This window comes from Protopterus annectens, chromosome 4.part0 (assembly GCF_019279795.1).
Source record: "Protopterus annectens isolate FY-2018-M chromosome 4.part0, PAN1.0, whole genome shotgun sequence".
In the NCBI taxonomy this organism is placed as follows: Eukaryota; Metazoa; Chordata; order Ceratodontiformes; family Protopteridae; genus Protopterus; species Protopterus annectens.
The window spans coordinates 551,488,025-551,503,351 of NC_056733.1; the positions used below are offsets into that span (position 1 = coordinate 551,488,025).

The following is a 15,327-nucleotide window of genomic DNA, read 5'->3' on the forward strand; positions in this document are numbered from 1 at the left end:
GCAAGAATTAAAGTTTCCTATGAAAGCAGTTCTTACATTAATGCAATTGTCTACTGTCCTAGGAACTCAAAGTTTTGCATATATAATCAACACTAAAATAGTGTACAAGGGATGTGCGGCTTTCTACCTTACTCATGATGTACAAACAGCTTAGGCAATTATATTGCTAGTGACTACTTAAAAATGACATATCAGTGTTAGTTTCAGTAACAGTAAAGTAACCTGTATTTCTGAATGTTTCAAATGTTTTTACTTGACTACACTTTACACTTAGCACTGTATGACCACAACCTGGAATTACTTCATAGGTCTTAAGTATTTATTTGAACTAGTTAAGGTGTACAAAAGACATTTGCTAAATTCACTTTACACAAGAAAATGACACGGTCTATATGTGTTGCTGTTCCTTTGGCACCTAGGGATGAATTAAGAATTTCAGCAACAAAATGATGGCCATGGACGCTCTATTCTAGCCTACCTGAGGAGTTACTTGATCAATAACCGACACTGTTGCAGCTGGTGAGAATTCTGGAACATCAAATGGAACGTCAATATTCTCCTGCAAAAAGTAATAAAAAAGTATTGATTCACTATGTGCATACATTAAACCATGACAGACTACCTGAAATATCAGTTTATTTTCATTTAATACTGACAATAGTTTTTACTGCAAATCTAATCTGACAGGTACTATATTATTTCATTGTAGACATGATATTTACAAGGTATTCCATTCAGAATGAATCATTTTTATGTTTTGTAAGATTGATTTTTCTTTTCATTAAAATTAAAACTAGATAATCTACTGGAAACAGTATGACAAAGAGGACTTCATGTGCTATAAATAATGCTAGCTTTAGATCATGGAACAATATGTAACTGTGCAAGAAAAAACTTATGAGGAACAAGCACAGGTATACTTGCTGTGCCAAAGCAGATACAAGATTTTCTACAAACCCAACAGGTGTCTCATCTTATAGTCATCAGTTAGATGGCACCCAATCTCCTATCCCTCAGCCGATGGCACCCAATCGCCTATCTCTCAGCCGATGGCACCCAATCTCCTATCCCTCAGCCGATGGCACCCAATCTTCTATCCCTATGCCAATGTCACCCAATCTCCTATCCATCAGCCGATGGCACCCAATCTCCTATCCCTCAGCTGATGGCACCCAATCTCCTATCCCACATCCAACTAACTTTCATCCATTCCATTTTCCACCATCCCTACAACTGTCCAGCACTCAAGAGCTTAGTGCAGCCCGACTCAAATGGCAGGCCACTAAGACCCTCCAACAAACTACTACCTAGAGTAACTAAATCTAAAAATGCGAAACACGAGGCACAGTGCAAAATAAACCAATAAACAGAAAAAACACACTAACATCTAAAAATTGTTACTCTAGCTCTCTGTTCTCCCACCAAATATCTGAGTCCTGGAATTCCATGCCTCAGACTACACAAACTTCTAGCAACATATTCACATTTAAACTGCTGCATAAGGAGCGTCTAACCAAACACTGGCTTTGCTCCTGCACTAATCCAGGCTGATCATTCTCTCCTTCCTTGTTCTTATAACCCAAATCTCTCTTCCCTTACTAAATTCTAACATCCAAACTATCCCTTCTCTCACGGAATTCCAATTTCTCTCTAACTATCTCAACCTCACTACTCTCCTGTCTTTATCTACCTATCTCAAGCTTCCTGTAGTTTCATCATATTACCTCCTTCTTGTAGTTTACATCAATATTGCCTAAACTATCACAGTGCAGAACCTGTAACACTAGCATAGCAACAATCAGCCATATACTTGCAAATCTACCATACATGTATATCATAAATATTTTCCACCAATACCATGATATTGAGCTATTGATTGGTAATTTCTCTATGACAGCACAAGCTATTTCATGCTAGTTTATTGTTAGCTTTCTTTTTTCCACTCTCAATTTTTATTGTTTACATATAAACTATTTACTACTTATATTTACCAAAGTTATATATTCCTGATTGTTATTGAGTTCGTATAATGTTTATAATGTGTTTTTGTAATGGAGCTGTTCTCCCTGGCCTCCGCTGAAAAAGGGCCACTGGCTCATTCAGAAGTCCCCAGTAAACAAATGTAAAATAAAATAAATAAATAAAAATGTACTTTTCCAATCCCTCTAATCAGCCTCACTGCATTTGACACAACCCTAGCATGCAATAAACAATCTGAATGGCACTATCTTCTACACCTTTATGACCAAATACTTAGAACATTTTTACAAAATGATCAGGCACATAAGTTTTGGACTGGAATGTTGAAATTCTTAAAGCAGTATTTTAAGTCTGATTGGATCTGTATTTATGTAACCACTGTCATACAACTATCAGGCATCATCCACCTGGTCAGAATTGCTCTAAATTATACCTGTGCTGTACACTGACATCTATGTAAGCGTGTTGTAAATTTATTCACTATTGAGGTTCTCAGACTTTTCCAATCCTCTGGAGTCCATGGCTGTTGGTCAAACTATGTACATTAACTGACCTTCCTTTCTACATCATGTACACTATCAATGAATCGTGATGATGCTGACTTACAGGTGCAAAAGGATGTATGACTAATGTCAAATAAATAGGTTCATGTCAATAAGCTGGCAGACACCATGTCTAATGTTAACGCCTTGCATTTAGAGCAGTAAAAAAAAGGCATATGCCAGTTCAACAAGACACAGTAATCATAATTACAGCGAAATATAAAAGAACTGCAGGTACCATCTCACAATCCAGTCAAAAGTAACAACAAAAGCAATTTAGCAAGGTGTAATATCCCTTGCACCCCCATGTAAGGGCTTTACTCACACACCTTCTTTACACTCATACATTCTTTTACATACACACACACACACACACACACACACACACACACACACACACACACACATGCATGTACACAAAAAGTAGCCAAAAGAAAAAATGGACAAACAAGGAAAACAAAACAGTAGCACCTAACAAAAGTAATAATACTATGAAGTGTATCTCAGGGCATGCAAAAAAACAAAATCTGGACAGTAGCCATAAAGCCCCAGAATAGCTTGAAATTTTCTGGAAATAAGACTAGGCCTTTATTTACTAACCATATGACATAGCTACAGCTATACTGAGATTAATTTAGAATTCAGTAGAGAAGGGCATGCAGGATTTTTGAACAGATACTGGGATTTGAACATGAGGTGTTTATATGAGTTATGGTAGAGTGGTAGATTGTTATAAGTTAAAAGCTAAAAAAAATAACATGTTCATGCATATCACATGGAGAAAAAGCTACAATATAGGAGTTGCAAGTTTCAAAAGAGATCATTGAGTTTGCAAGGTATAAGAATAGAAAAAAACATGTTTTTTAGGAAATAAGGAAGAAAAAGTTAACTGAGATGGACAGGAGACAGTAGTATTGTACTCAGTCAGCAAAAACAGGAGTGTTGACTGGTGTTAGAAAGTTGTAAGAGGATAAAATAGTTTATATAAGAAATAATGAGCAAAATAAATGAATATACAAATGAGCAAGAAAAGGTTGTAAGAATCTGTAAAAAGAGGTGTGCAGACGGTAAGGATTCACATTAGGTGACATCAGAAAAAGGACTAGAGGATATAGTAATTACAGGGGCAGGTATAAAGTCATCAGAAAACTATGAGAAACACTATCCATGGAATAGAGGAATAGATGAATAAACCAAGTGGTTTGCAAAATGTAGGAGGAGAAGCAGAGACTGATGCGAGCAAAAGTCTTTAACAGTTACATACCGGAGGTGTCAGGTCAATAACAAACAAATATAAAGGATATGAAGAAGCGTTCATGAGGTCTGTATTCAAACTGAATTATCTAGAACTTTTGTTTGCCACATGGCGTGCTGATCGCTGCAGCTATCTCCTCAACATTTGAACTTGCGTGCCCACGTATCATACTACACGAATTAGTAAGGATGTTTTGTATAAACAGTTACTAAAGCTAATTAGAAAGTAGCAAGATAATAGAGACATTAAGAATTTGTGACTGCTGGCTTTCATCAACATAGACCACAAGTAATTAGCTGTAATAGTACAGGTGACATTGGAAAGTGTTTTGGTCTGACAATTTGAGAAGGGGACAGAAGGGGTCGATAAGGAAAGGGATGAGAAGAAGCTGTTGAGCTGGAACAATGAAACACCAGATGAGGCAGAGAGGCAGACAGCATGAATAAAGAATAATAGTTACCACAAATCTTGAAAAGGCATTTAGCAGTTGGAAGGGGGGGGGTAAGATAAGTTGTTTGAAGTTTTGAGAAGTGTGGTGCAAAAATCAGTCTGGTAAATTAGTTACAGTAATTGAAATCTATAAGAAGAGTGCTATGAAGCATATGATAATTGTTTTGAAGAAGGGGTTAGTTTAAAAGGCAGTATAAAACAAGGATGTCATTTATTTTCGCCACTGTCTGCTGTCTCTATGAAAGTAAAGTGGGTTGAACTTAACATGGAGGAAACAAAAGATATCAGGTGAGTGTGTGTGTGTGTGTGTGTGTGTGTGTGTGTGTGTGTGTGTGTGTGTGTGTGTGTGTGTGTGTGTGTGTGTGTGTTAATATATAGTGCTGATAAAATTTTAATTAGTAAAACAGTGAAATTAGCAAAACTATAATTCATATAATTGGGAAAGTAACTAAAATCTTTGTGCTGACAACGGATGAAGAAGGTTGGCATTTTGGATGGAAAGAGAAATTGCGGCAATAGAAGTAATGCATCAGGAATTTAATATTTTTGGCATCAACTTTGCAAGGAAGTATATATGTTAAAAAAAGCAGAGGAGGGTTTTGAACAACATCAGAATGTTCAGTCAAATATGGAGTATATATGATATCAAGGTAGGGTAAGCCTATGGACTAGGCTTGTAAAGGCTCCAGGGCCATTAGCCTAGTACACACCTATGAATCTATGAACCTATGAATATAAATATAAAAAAATGTGGATCACTACATAATCTTGAAATTTTGGAATATCGAATTCCAAAATCTCTAGACTATATAGACGAAACCCCTAAATAAAAAGACCAGAAGCTTGAAATTCAAAATCCCGATGTTCGGAGATATTGAAGTAGCGCTTCTGGTGTTGCTGTTTGTTGATGGATAGGTGGAAGTTCAGGTAAGTATCTATGTGTAAGTGTGTTGGCTAGAGGCTTTAGTGTGTATCAGTGTGTGATGTGTGTGTGTGTGTTTGAGGGACTGTAAAATGTGTGGGTGTGAGTTTCCCTTGTGTGACTGTGCGATCTCAGAGTTAGTATATTTAATTGGGGGGGTGTTGAGGGCACAGCCCCCCACATAGGGGGTGTAGGGGGGCTTGCCCCCCTACTTATCTGTAGTGTAGGATGATATGTTTGATTGTGGGGGGAAGTTGTGTGTATGTGTATGTGTGTGTGTGTGATGTATGTGTGTTGTACATTCAGGATTTTATTTTTCCATAATATTTCTTTATGGTTTTCTTTTTACATTACAAAATATTTACAAGAGAATACACAGGTGATACTCAAAGCAGTACTAATAACAATGTGATTAAAACACATTTACACTATTTACATGAATGGTTCCATATTTCTCTTAGTCCTAAAGCTAAATGTTGCTTTCTCCAGGGTTAATATCTTGGAATGGTATAATTCTAAAAATACTCTGTTTCCATGTTGTATGCTGAAGAGGTTTTCAAAGTCAATGTTTTATGCCAGTATAATATTGAAAATTTGCTCCCATAAATTCAGATTATAGGGATTTTTGTTTTGTTTGTTTAATATGCACTTGTGGGCTAATATATGTTTTATCACTAAAATCCTAAAATTTTCCCATGAGGTTTTAGATGGGGTCAATCAGTTAGTAGCTATGTAAAGTTTCATTAGTAGAAAGATATTAATGAGTGATCATTTGGGTTTTAGATAGGTTATTTGGGGGATATGCAGAATCGTAAATTCCCAAGTAAGCATTGATGCTTGATATCCCATCTTTTGTAGTTGAAATTTCAGGGAGTTCCAAAGTTTAAATATACATTTGCAGCTCCAGAACATATGCAAAAGGTCAGCAGTTTCATCATTACAATGTGGGCACTTTGGTGAATTTCTAGGGTTAAATTTATGTAAGCCAAGGCGTGTGTAGTAGGCATTATTGTATATCATGAGTTGGGTAAAAGTTAATTTCTGAAGGGAGGTGGATTTTACTGTTAAATTAATTGCTTGTAATATTTTATTTTTCTCAACCGATGGTATTTTTTCTTTCCAATAATTAGACAATAGTAAATGATCTTGATATTTCATATCTTTTATCAGTTTATATGAGCATGTTATAGCTTTGCTATTTTGTAGAAGGGCTTGCCATAGTGAGATACATTTCATTAATTCATCTTTATTGATGGATATGTTTTGAAGATAACTTGTAGACATTTCTTTAATCTATCTCAAAATCAGTAAATATGATTTGGGAAGGCCCAGTTGATGATTTATTTCATGAGCAGAACAGTTTAAATATGGATATATATCATGTAATGTTAAGTTAGTTATAAGTAAGAATCTTCCTAGATCTATTAGTTGGTTATTAATTTTCAAATTAGGATTTTTGTGTATAGGTTGTAAAATCAACATATGGTGGAAGAGATTTACTGATTTAAAGAGTTTTTGTGATAATGATACGTAATTTTTAATGGGTTCCCTTAGATTATATGATATAATGTTATCGCTGTTTAAAAAGGGTAGTGCTTTTTGATTTATATTGATGCTTACAATATGTTTAAAACACAATCTTAACCAGTGTGGGGACTAATTTTTACTTTGTGAATCATAATTTGCAATTCTTAAAGTTCTATTGGCATTTATGATTAGGTAGTAATTTTCAAAATTAGGTAGATCTAATCCTACTTTACTTTTGGGGTCATAAGTTTATCATAAGATATTTTACTTTTTTTTGGTTCCCATATATACTGAATTTGCTTAAAAATTTCTTGGGTATTAATATCTGAGAAGACATAAAAAATGTATAATAATCTGGGCAAGATATTCATTTTAATGATCAAAACTTTTGCTAAAGTCAGTAATTTCAGGTTTTTCCATCTCTTCAAATCACATAGAATGTGCTCCCAGTTTTGTTTAATATTATTAAGATAAAAAATGTTGTTATCTGTAGAGAATGTGATTCCTAAATATGTAATCTTCTCCTCAGATTTTACATGACCTACCAGTGGTAAAAGTGAAAAAGGTTTCAGAGTTCTTAAGGGAAAGATGTTTTTTTTAAGGTTTATTTTATAGTTTAATATTAATGCAAAATCTTCAATAGTAGATAGGATGTTTTGGGTGTCTGAAACTGGAGTTGTTCAATATATGTTAAGGTCATCAGCAAAAGTTGACAGTGAGATTTTCGTATTGTAAATTACTGGAACATTATGGTATATCTTTTGTTTGATGTTCAAGAATAGGGGTTCTAAATATAGGTTAAATAAAAGGGGAGATAGAGGACATCCCTGATGTGTACCATTTCTGATTTGAATTCTGTTAGACCACATTTTGTTTATATATAATGTTGTATAAGGGTTATTATATAGTGTTTGTAACGTTAGGATAAATTATTGGGGTATATTAAAGTAGGGTAAGATCTGAAATAAAAAAATGTATATTAACTCTATCAAATGCCTTATGTGCATCTATAATGAGTGCATACATGGTTAGATTATTTTGATTAGCATATGATATTAGCGTGTGTAGTGTTAATGTATTATCACTGGATTGTCTAGATGTTAAGAAGCCAGATTGTTCATTAGATATAATTATGCTAGTTATTTTCTTCAGTCTATTAGCCAAAATAGATGTCAGAATTTTGGTGTCGATATTTAGAAGTTATATGGGTCTATAGTTATCTGGGTTCTGAGTATCTGTCTTATTTTTGGGTATGAAAATTGTTTTGGATGCATTAAAATGAATATCATTAATTTTATTATTTATTATATAATTTAATATGAGCGAAAGAATTTGTGCAGTGATACGGTAAAATGTTTTGTAAAACTCCACGGTAAGCCCATCTGGACCAGGAGATTTGTGAGGTTTCAATTTTTTTGATTGTTGATATTATTTCATGAATGGATATTGGTCTTAATAGGTCATTTTGTAGCCTCTCATCAATTTTCGGAAAATTGAGTTTTTGTAGGAAATCACTATTAATGTCATTTGTGAGTACGTTTATTTGTTCTCCATAAACTTGTGAGTATGTCTTTTCAAAAACATTAATGATATCTTCATTTTTCGTATAAGTTTTATTCTTATAGAATATTTCAGAAATTTGAGAGGGCATTTTAGACTGATTGATAATTCTTGCTAGTGCTCGTGGCGGTGTTTGAATATGATTAGCATATTTTGCAAGTATTTTTGTTTCATGGAAAGATAGTTTATTATTTTGAATCAAGAAGAGGTCTTTCTGGCATTCAATAGTTCTGTTTCAGTTTGCGTATTATGATTTTTAATGAAATCCTGATCTAATGATTTAATTTTAGCCTCTAATATCTGTTCTTCTTTGAGTTGAATTTTTTTATAATAAGATGCTTTTTGGAGAAAGATACCCCTTATCTGGGCTTTAGTTGCTGCCTATTCAATATCAGGGGGTGTTGCTGATTTGCCAGGTTTACTAGTGATGTTTTAAATATGTCCTGAATTTCCTGAACTATTTCCTTTTTATTTAAAAGATTGGGGTTTAGGGACCAGTTATAACCCTGATATGAAATGTTACTTGGTCAGACAAGTAACGGGCATGAGTAGATACTATGGGGGTCAAGACTGATTAGTGCTTCTGAAATTAGAAAAAAGTCAATTCTTGACCACATTTTATGGCAGTTGTAGTAAAACGTAAATTTAATTGAGGTAATTGAGGCATTGCTAAATTTAAAGGGATCATATAAATTAAAATCATCTTTAAGTTTACTTAAAGTTAACACTGCTTGATTGTTGCACGATCTCTGTGGGCTTGATTTATCCTGTTTAGGGTTTTGGTATGTATTCCAGTCACCTCCTATAATTATATAATTGTTATTATATTGATTTAAGATAGGGTATACTGAAGCGAAGAAGGAATGCTGATTAGAACATGGTGCGTATATATTGAGAAGTATAATGAGCTTGTCATAAGCAGTAGTTGAAAGAATCACATAGCACCATCTACCTTCATTATCTATTTTGGATTCTATAATTTTGTCTTGATATTGATCTTTAATGATTATCGCTACTCCAGCACTGTTGGTTTTACCTTCAGAGGTTATTATCTCTCTTATCCATTTTTTCTTTTTTATTTCTGACCATTGTTCGATGGTTAAGTGGGTCTCTTGAAGTAGTATGAAGCTTGCCTTAGCCTGCAAAAATAGATGTAGAACCAGTTTCCTTTTTTTAATGTTCTGAAGCCCTTTAATAGTCCATTAATCTATTTCCCACATTCATAAAGCTTTTATTTTGTGTAAATAAATCTGTAATTTGTGTTGATATATTGATTTATGATGAGTTCTTATCAAAAGTATGTTATGAAAGCATTCTATCATTCCCGTCCCAACCCTGTGCCTATCCACTAATCTCCTGGACCAGGAATTTAACAGGACCTGCCAAAATTTAGGTTTTGTATTTTTTTTGTATTGATATTATGTATATAACTCGTATGTTAATGAATAAATAGAAAAAGAAACTTATTGGTCCTGTATGACCTAGACTTATTTGTATAAAGCCTATCCCACTCATTCCCTAGCCAACACTACTTCTATAACCTACATCTCCTTTTGTTAGAATTATTTATAGGGTGTCCAAGTTTAAATAATCATATGCACCATTCTTGGTTATAAGTAAACGCAGGGAAAAACAATTCACACCACTTATCGCTAATAATAATTGAGCGATTAACAACTATAGGCTATTGTCTCAATTTAGTTTAATAACTATATACATAGAGTATATATCTTTCTTGTCAAGTCTTAGTTTGTGTGTGTCTATTCCTCCTCTAGGCCAGATACTTAAAACTCTAAGTGTACCTTATCTTGTTATGGGGGGAGTATTCAAGTCCTGAGTTTTAGGTAAATCAAGATTCTTAAACCCACCCACTTTATTAACTGTGCGCTGCAATATTTAGGTCTTGAATGGCAATGTGTTAGAAAGGTCTTATGGCAACTTTCCTCTACCATATATTTGGTATTCATCAGATAATTACTTTAATAAGGTCTTACTGAGTCCTGGAGAAAACAACACAAAAATACACATAAACACAAATAATTAGACATTCAGTTAGAAACCAGACTTAAAAATTCTTGAGCAACTGGTAATTAGCAGTCCATGTTTGTTACAGTCAGGAAAGTTAAAATCTTTTCCATAAGACTTTGTTGGGTAATAGTACACTATTTGATAGAGGTATGATTTCTGCGTGTTTCTTTTAACATCAGACTCATAAAATGTTATAGTTGAGAGTATGTGTAATAGACGGTTGGGTTTATAAACCGTCAAGAATGGTCTTTTTCAGTACTATTGTATGGGTAAACCAGGTAGGTTAATAACCAGGAGGAAGGTAAGATTTTGTAACTCTTCATACAACATTCATTGTATTTAGTCATATAGGACCTTATTCCCTTCCAACTTCTGTAGTGGGGTTTATACATTACTATAAGGACTTTTCTTATTACCTAACTTGTATCAACTTATAGTATAATATTTTGCAATCCAAATTACCTTAAGTTCTAAGTGAGTCTGAAGGACCTAAAGTAGATACAGCTATTCCTAATACCAATTATTTAAAATAGTAACTTGTGGAGTATACAGTATAAAGCTATGATCATATATAAGTGTGCACTACATAGTTGGTTTTATGTAGTTACATTTGCCATGCTGGTTCAGCATAATAGGGTAACTAAAATAAATGCTTCTTTTCTGCAAGATTCTTAACATTTAATAGTTTGGTGAAATATTAGATAGGCAGTTGAGACGTATTAATATTCCGTTGGTGTTTTTGTATGATCTGGATCTCTTGGTTTTAGTGTGTGAGAGACTAGCATTAAATGTCTAGGTTAGTTTTTATTTTAAAATAAATTTGCTATCTTAATGAAGATCATACTCTACTGTATTCTCATATAGAGACAGTGTATAATTACAAAGAATGTACCTGAATCTGTGTTATTTTTAGGTTAATTAAAATCAAAACACTTAAAATCTGTGTTTAAAAAATCAAGGTTATATTAATTGTGAAGATGTAATATGTAGCATTGAAAAAATAGAGCATTTAAATGTGCCAGTAAAGTAAAGTGTTGTGACATCTCAACTTAACATAGTAAACTGTAGAACCTTATATATATCTGTAAATATATTAAAAGTATACATTAATGATTCTGGGGCAATGGGAATGTCATTTAACACAATTATCTGAGTAATTAGTGCTTTTCATCACAGTACAATACTTTTTCTCGGTTATAGATCTTCTAAATCTTCCACCGAGCATCCAGACCACTAAGCCGATTGCTTAGCTTCTCGAAGGGAGATCCAGATTACAGACGGACTTCCGGAAGCGCCACATTTTGAAGACGACTTCTATAGCAGTACCTTCATTTTCGGTTCCTCTCGTGGGAAAGCCAGGATGATAAGCAGATTGACTACTTCCTGTTGAAGATCGCGTGCCTTGCAAACGGGAAAAAAGGTTGCGCCAGACCTAAAATATGGCCTAGGGCAAGGTAAACACCAGATATAAGGAAAATAAGACCTCAGCTGTTGCTGTGAGATGTATCTGACCTCGGAGGTTCAGTAGTCCGCATTGGAACGTGAAACTAGTTCTCTGTGGCAGGAATAGATTTGAAAACAGACATAAAGGTGGATTTAGCTTCCTTTTTGTTGGTAACTGAATATTTGACCCCATCTACCGAAAACACTAAGTTATTTGGGTACTTCATTTGAAATTTTAATTTTTTGTCAATTAAAAATCTGCAATAAGGAGATAAAAGCTGTCTAGCTTGTCTGATTTGTAAAGGCAAGTCCTGGGCTATGGATATTCTATTGTTATTCCATATTACAGATCCCCCATTTTTCTTTGCAGATAGTAATATTCTATTAACATCTTGGAAGTTGAGAAGTTTGGCATAAACAGGTCTTGGGATACTTGAAGCTTGCACTTCTCTTAGGGCTCTGTGTGCTCTTTCTATTGTTATTTGATGCGCAGATTTTGAGTCTTTGAGTAGAGTTGCAAGTATTTGAATGATGGATGGGATCAGCTCATTATGTTGTATATTTTCCAGCATGCCTCTGATGATTATGTTATTTCTTCTAGATCTTGCCTCAAGATCAATAATTTTGGCTTGCATAGTTTGAATGTCAGCTTCATGTGAGTCAGCTTTTTTGACTAGCAGGGCTATTTTGTCTTCATTCTCAGTGATTTTGGCTCCAAATTTATCCATTCTTTCCAAAGGATTGTACTTGATTAGATAGTTCTTTTATAGCTTCTTGTATAGGCAGTAAGCCTGCTTTTATATCTTCCAAGTTTGCCAGTTGATCTGTTTTGTTTTTATTCCCTGATTTTACAGTGTCTTGTCACTTTGTTATTTTCTGTCTTTTAGAGATCAAATCTTTCTCAGGTGATAAAAACTCTGAGAGTTTAGTATTTGTTGTTGTAGTGTCCATATTTTTATCTTCTTTTGACATATTGTTAAAGTAGAAACTTCTTGATTTATAGCTGAATATGAAAAAGTAGAGTGTCGTGAGCACATGGCTTCTTTCCTTGGGTCCCTTGTTCAGTTCCAGGTAATCTGTTGTAATCTTAATAGATTTGTTAACTCTTCGGGTTCATTTATCCTTTCTGGGTTCCTGGTGAATGCGTAGAGTTGTTAAGTCAGAAAATTGTTGTTGAAAAGGTCCTGGTATTCCTCTGGGTTGAATTTATTCTCTGGGTATTTGAGGAGCTGTAGTGTTTACAGAACGGCGGCCATCTTTGAATCCGTACATTCAGGATTTTGAATTTCGTTCTTCTGGTCTTTCGGCATTTAGGGGTTTTGGCTATATAGTCTCGAGATTTTGAAATGCAATATTTCAAAATTTCAAGATTATGTAGTGAACCCAAAAAAATGGTGTTAAGTTTTTGTTTTTAAGAGTAAGAAAATATGTTATTAATGAGCCCATATTTCAGAAGTTATGAAAAAAAAATAAAACTGAAATCCAGGATGAAGCTCTTTGTTACATTAAAGAGATAATGAAGACAGTTGTATTGTGATACTAAATGAAGTTTGGCAACAGACTAAATTGTTCCGGGACATCTTCATGGGGGGGGGGGTTAGGTTAATATTAGGAGGATTTAAGGGGTTGGGGAGGTGAACGGGTTAAGTGGAGGCAGGGATGATTGGGAGGAAATGAGATAATGATGGGGAGGGACTTAAGAGTTTTAGTCTAGAGTAGTTGGGTTAAGCAATCACATTTTGGCTTGAACTAGCTATTGCAAGATTACATCCTGACGACCTGTGGGTAAGGTGGTAGACAGGTAGTGGTTAATGCAAGTATATGGGGAAAGGTACTGCTAGGTAATTTTCCTTATCTGCTCTTTTTTTTTTTTTTTTTTTTTTTTTATGAGGTGGTTTAAAGACTGTGGTTGGTTGTGGGGTCGTTAAAGTTTCATTTGGCCTGCTGTCCTTTACAGCTGCATTTAGTCAGTAGTATGGTCATTTTCTACTGGTTGGTCACTCAGAGAGTGCTGCATTACTTATTTATTAATTATTTTATTTATTCATTTTCTTCTTCCTCCACTGGTCATTGCTGGTGTTGGGTGGTCATGGGTATAAATTTTGTGCAGTCCTGCCTATGTTCAGCTCTCCGGGGATGTCGCGGTGGTTGCAGGTTTTCTTGGGTTTTTTCACAGGGCTGGTTGCCATTCTGGGGTCATGCGTGACGTTTCTGTGGGTGCTCTTGGATTGTTGTGGTGTATGGTTTGAGATACTGTGAACAGAGCAAATACCAGCAGTCCTGCTGTACTTCATCAGTGCCAGAAAAAAGAAAAAACTCCTCTTCAATGTGTCCCCTTTGCTTTCGCAGGCTTGAGGTGCTAGGGTCAGTGGGAAGGGCAGTGCGCATGCCCTGGGTACTCGCTTCTTTTCAGGTAATGTTCTGGTAAGGTCATTTATTTTTATATATATGTATTTAAAAAAAAAAGCCTTGAAGTAGCGATGTGACTCCATCGCCTGTAATTTATGCTACCTATCCGTTGCTCCGTTCATGGACACACACACACACACACACACACACACACACACAGACAAGCTGATTTTCTCTTGTTGACTGCTGGGTAAACGGGGGCTGTTTGGTGTTGCATAGAGGGCTGCCGGATCAACAGGAACTGTTTGGTGTTACATAAAGGGCTGGATGCCACCTTGCGGTTGTGTGGAATTTTCCTACTGTCCTCCTGTTGGTCTTGTGTGTTGTGGTATATCTGGTGAGCTGGGGTATGTTGATTGTTTGCCGCTTGCTTTGCCTAAACAGGTACAATAGTGATGAGAGTGTCTGCTGCTCATATCGATCAGGGTCAGCTTGTGTTTTGGGTGCAGGGCTTCCCAGGGCTATGCTGATCCTCTAACGGTATGTGTTGACTGCTTCGCGGACATGGGGACACTCTTGTGACGGGAGGGGCAGGGCATGTGCGCTGATTGGGACTGGCTTTGTTGTTTAAATATGTAAAAAAAAATAGTTAAATGAGAAAGGGAAAACTAGCTAGGGAACTGCATTGGTGGTTTTGTTCGGTACTGTCAGGGCGGGGGAACAGGAGGAAAGGGAGGAGGTAAACTATCATGGCTGTACTTTTCAGCTGCCATAATCGCATAGCTGCCACAATTTTGCCCCACACCACATAAAAAAAAGAGGGTGCTAGGGGGTAACATTTATAGACTTGCGTATGATGTATATTTATTTCAGGTCTGTTAAAAGGGAGGAGATTGGTTTCCATATTCAGCTGGCAGGCAATTCAGGCTGCTATCAAATTTCTCCAGTGCAGAGCCTCCGGGTTTCTCAGGTGGTTTGTTCGTCATGAATTTAGGCCCATTGGGAGGTTTTTGTGACAGGGTTGTGGCTGTCGGCCATTTGCTACAAAGTAATGCTGTCAGGCAGGGGGTCACAGGAGTGGATGCCACTTCATGGACGGCAGGGGTGTAGCCTGAGGATCACAACTTGTGACTGTTGGAAAATGATGTGGTAGGATCAAGGAATTGCAGGCCTTGGGAAGCCGAGGTCTCTTGGTTTTAGTGTCTTGTGCTCAGTTCTGCTTAATGACACTTTATATCTAGCCTTAATGCCCTGTTACAAGTTAAGTTAAT

The 15,327-nt window shown here is 35.6% G+C and overlaps 1 protein-coding gene across 3 annotated transcripts in view; it reads right to left on the reverse strand.

The window, feature by feature from the left end:
• Positions 1-15,327, reverse strand: part of MYO18B (myosin XVIIIB) — a 2,352,406-nt gene that overhangs the window by 1,444,190 nt on the left and 892,889 nt on the right. For all 3 annotated transcript variants that reach the window (XM_044068483.1, XM_044068482.1, XM_044068484.1), the window contains one exon: positions 479-559. In XM_044068483.1, coding sequence (XP_043924418.1) covers positions 479-559 — 81 coding nt within the window. The remainder of the gene's footprint in view (positions 1-478; positions 560-15,327) is intronic.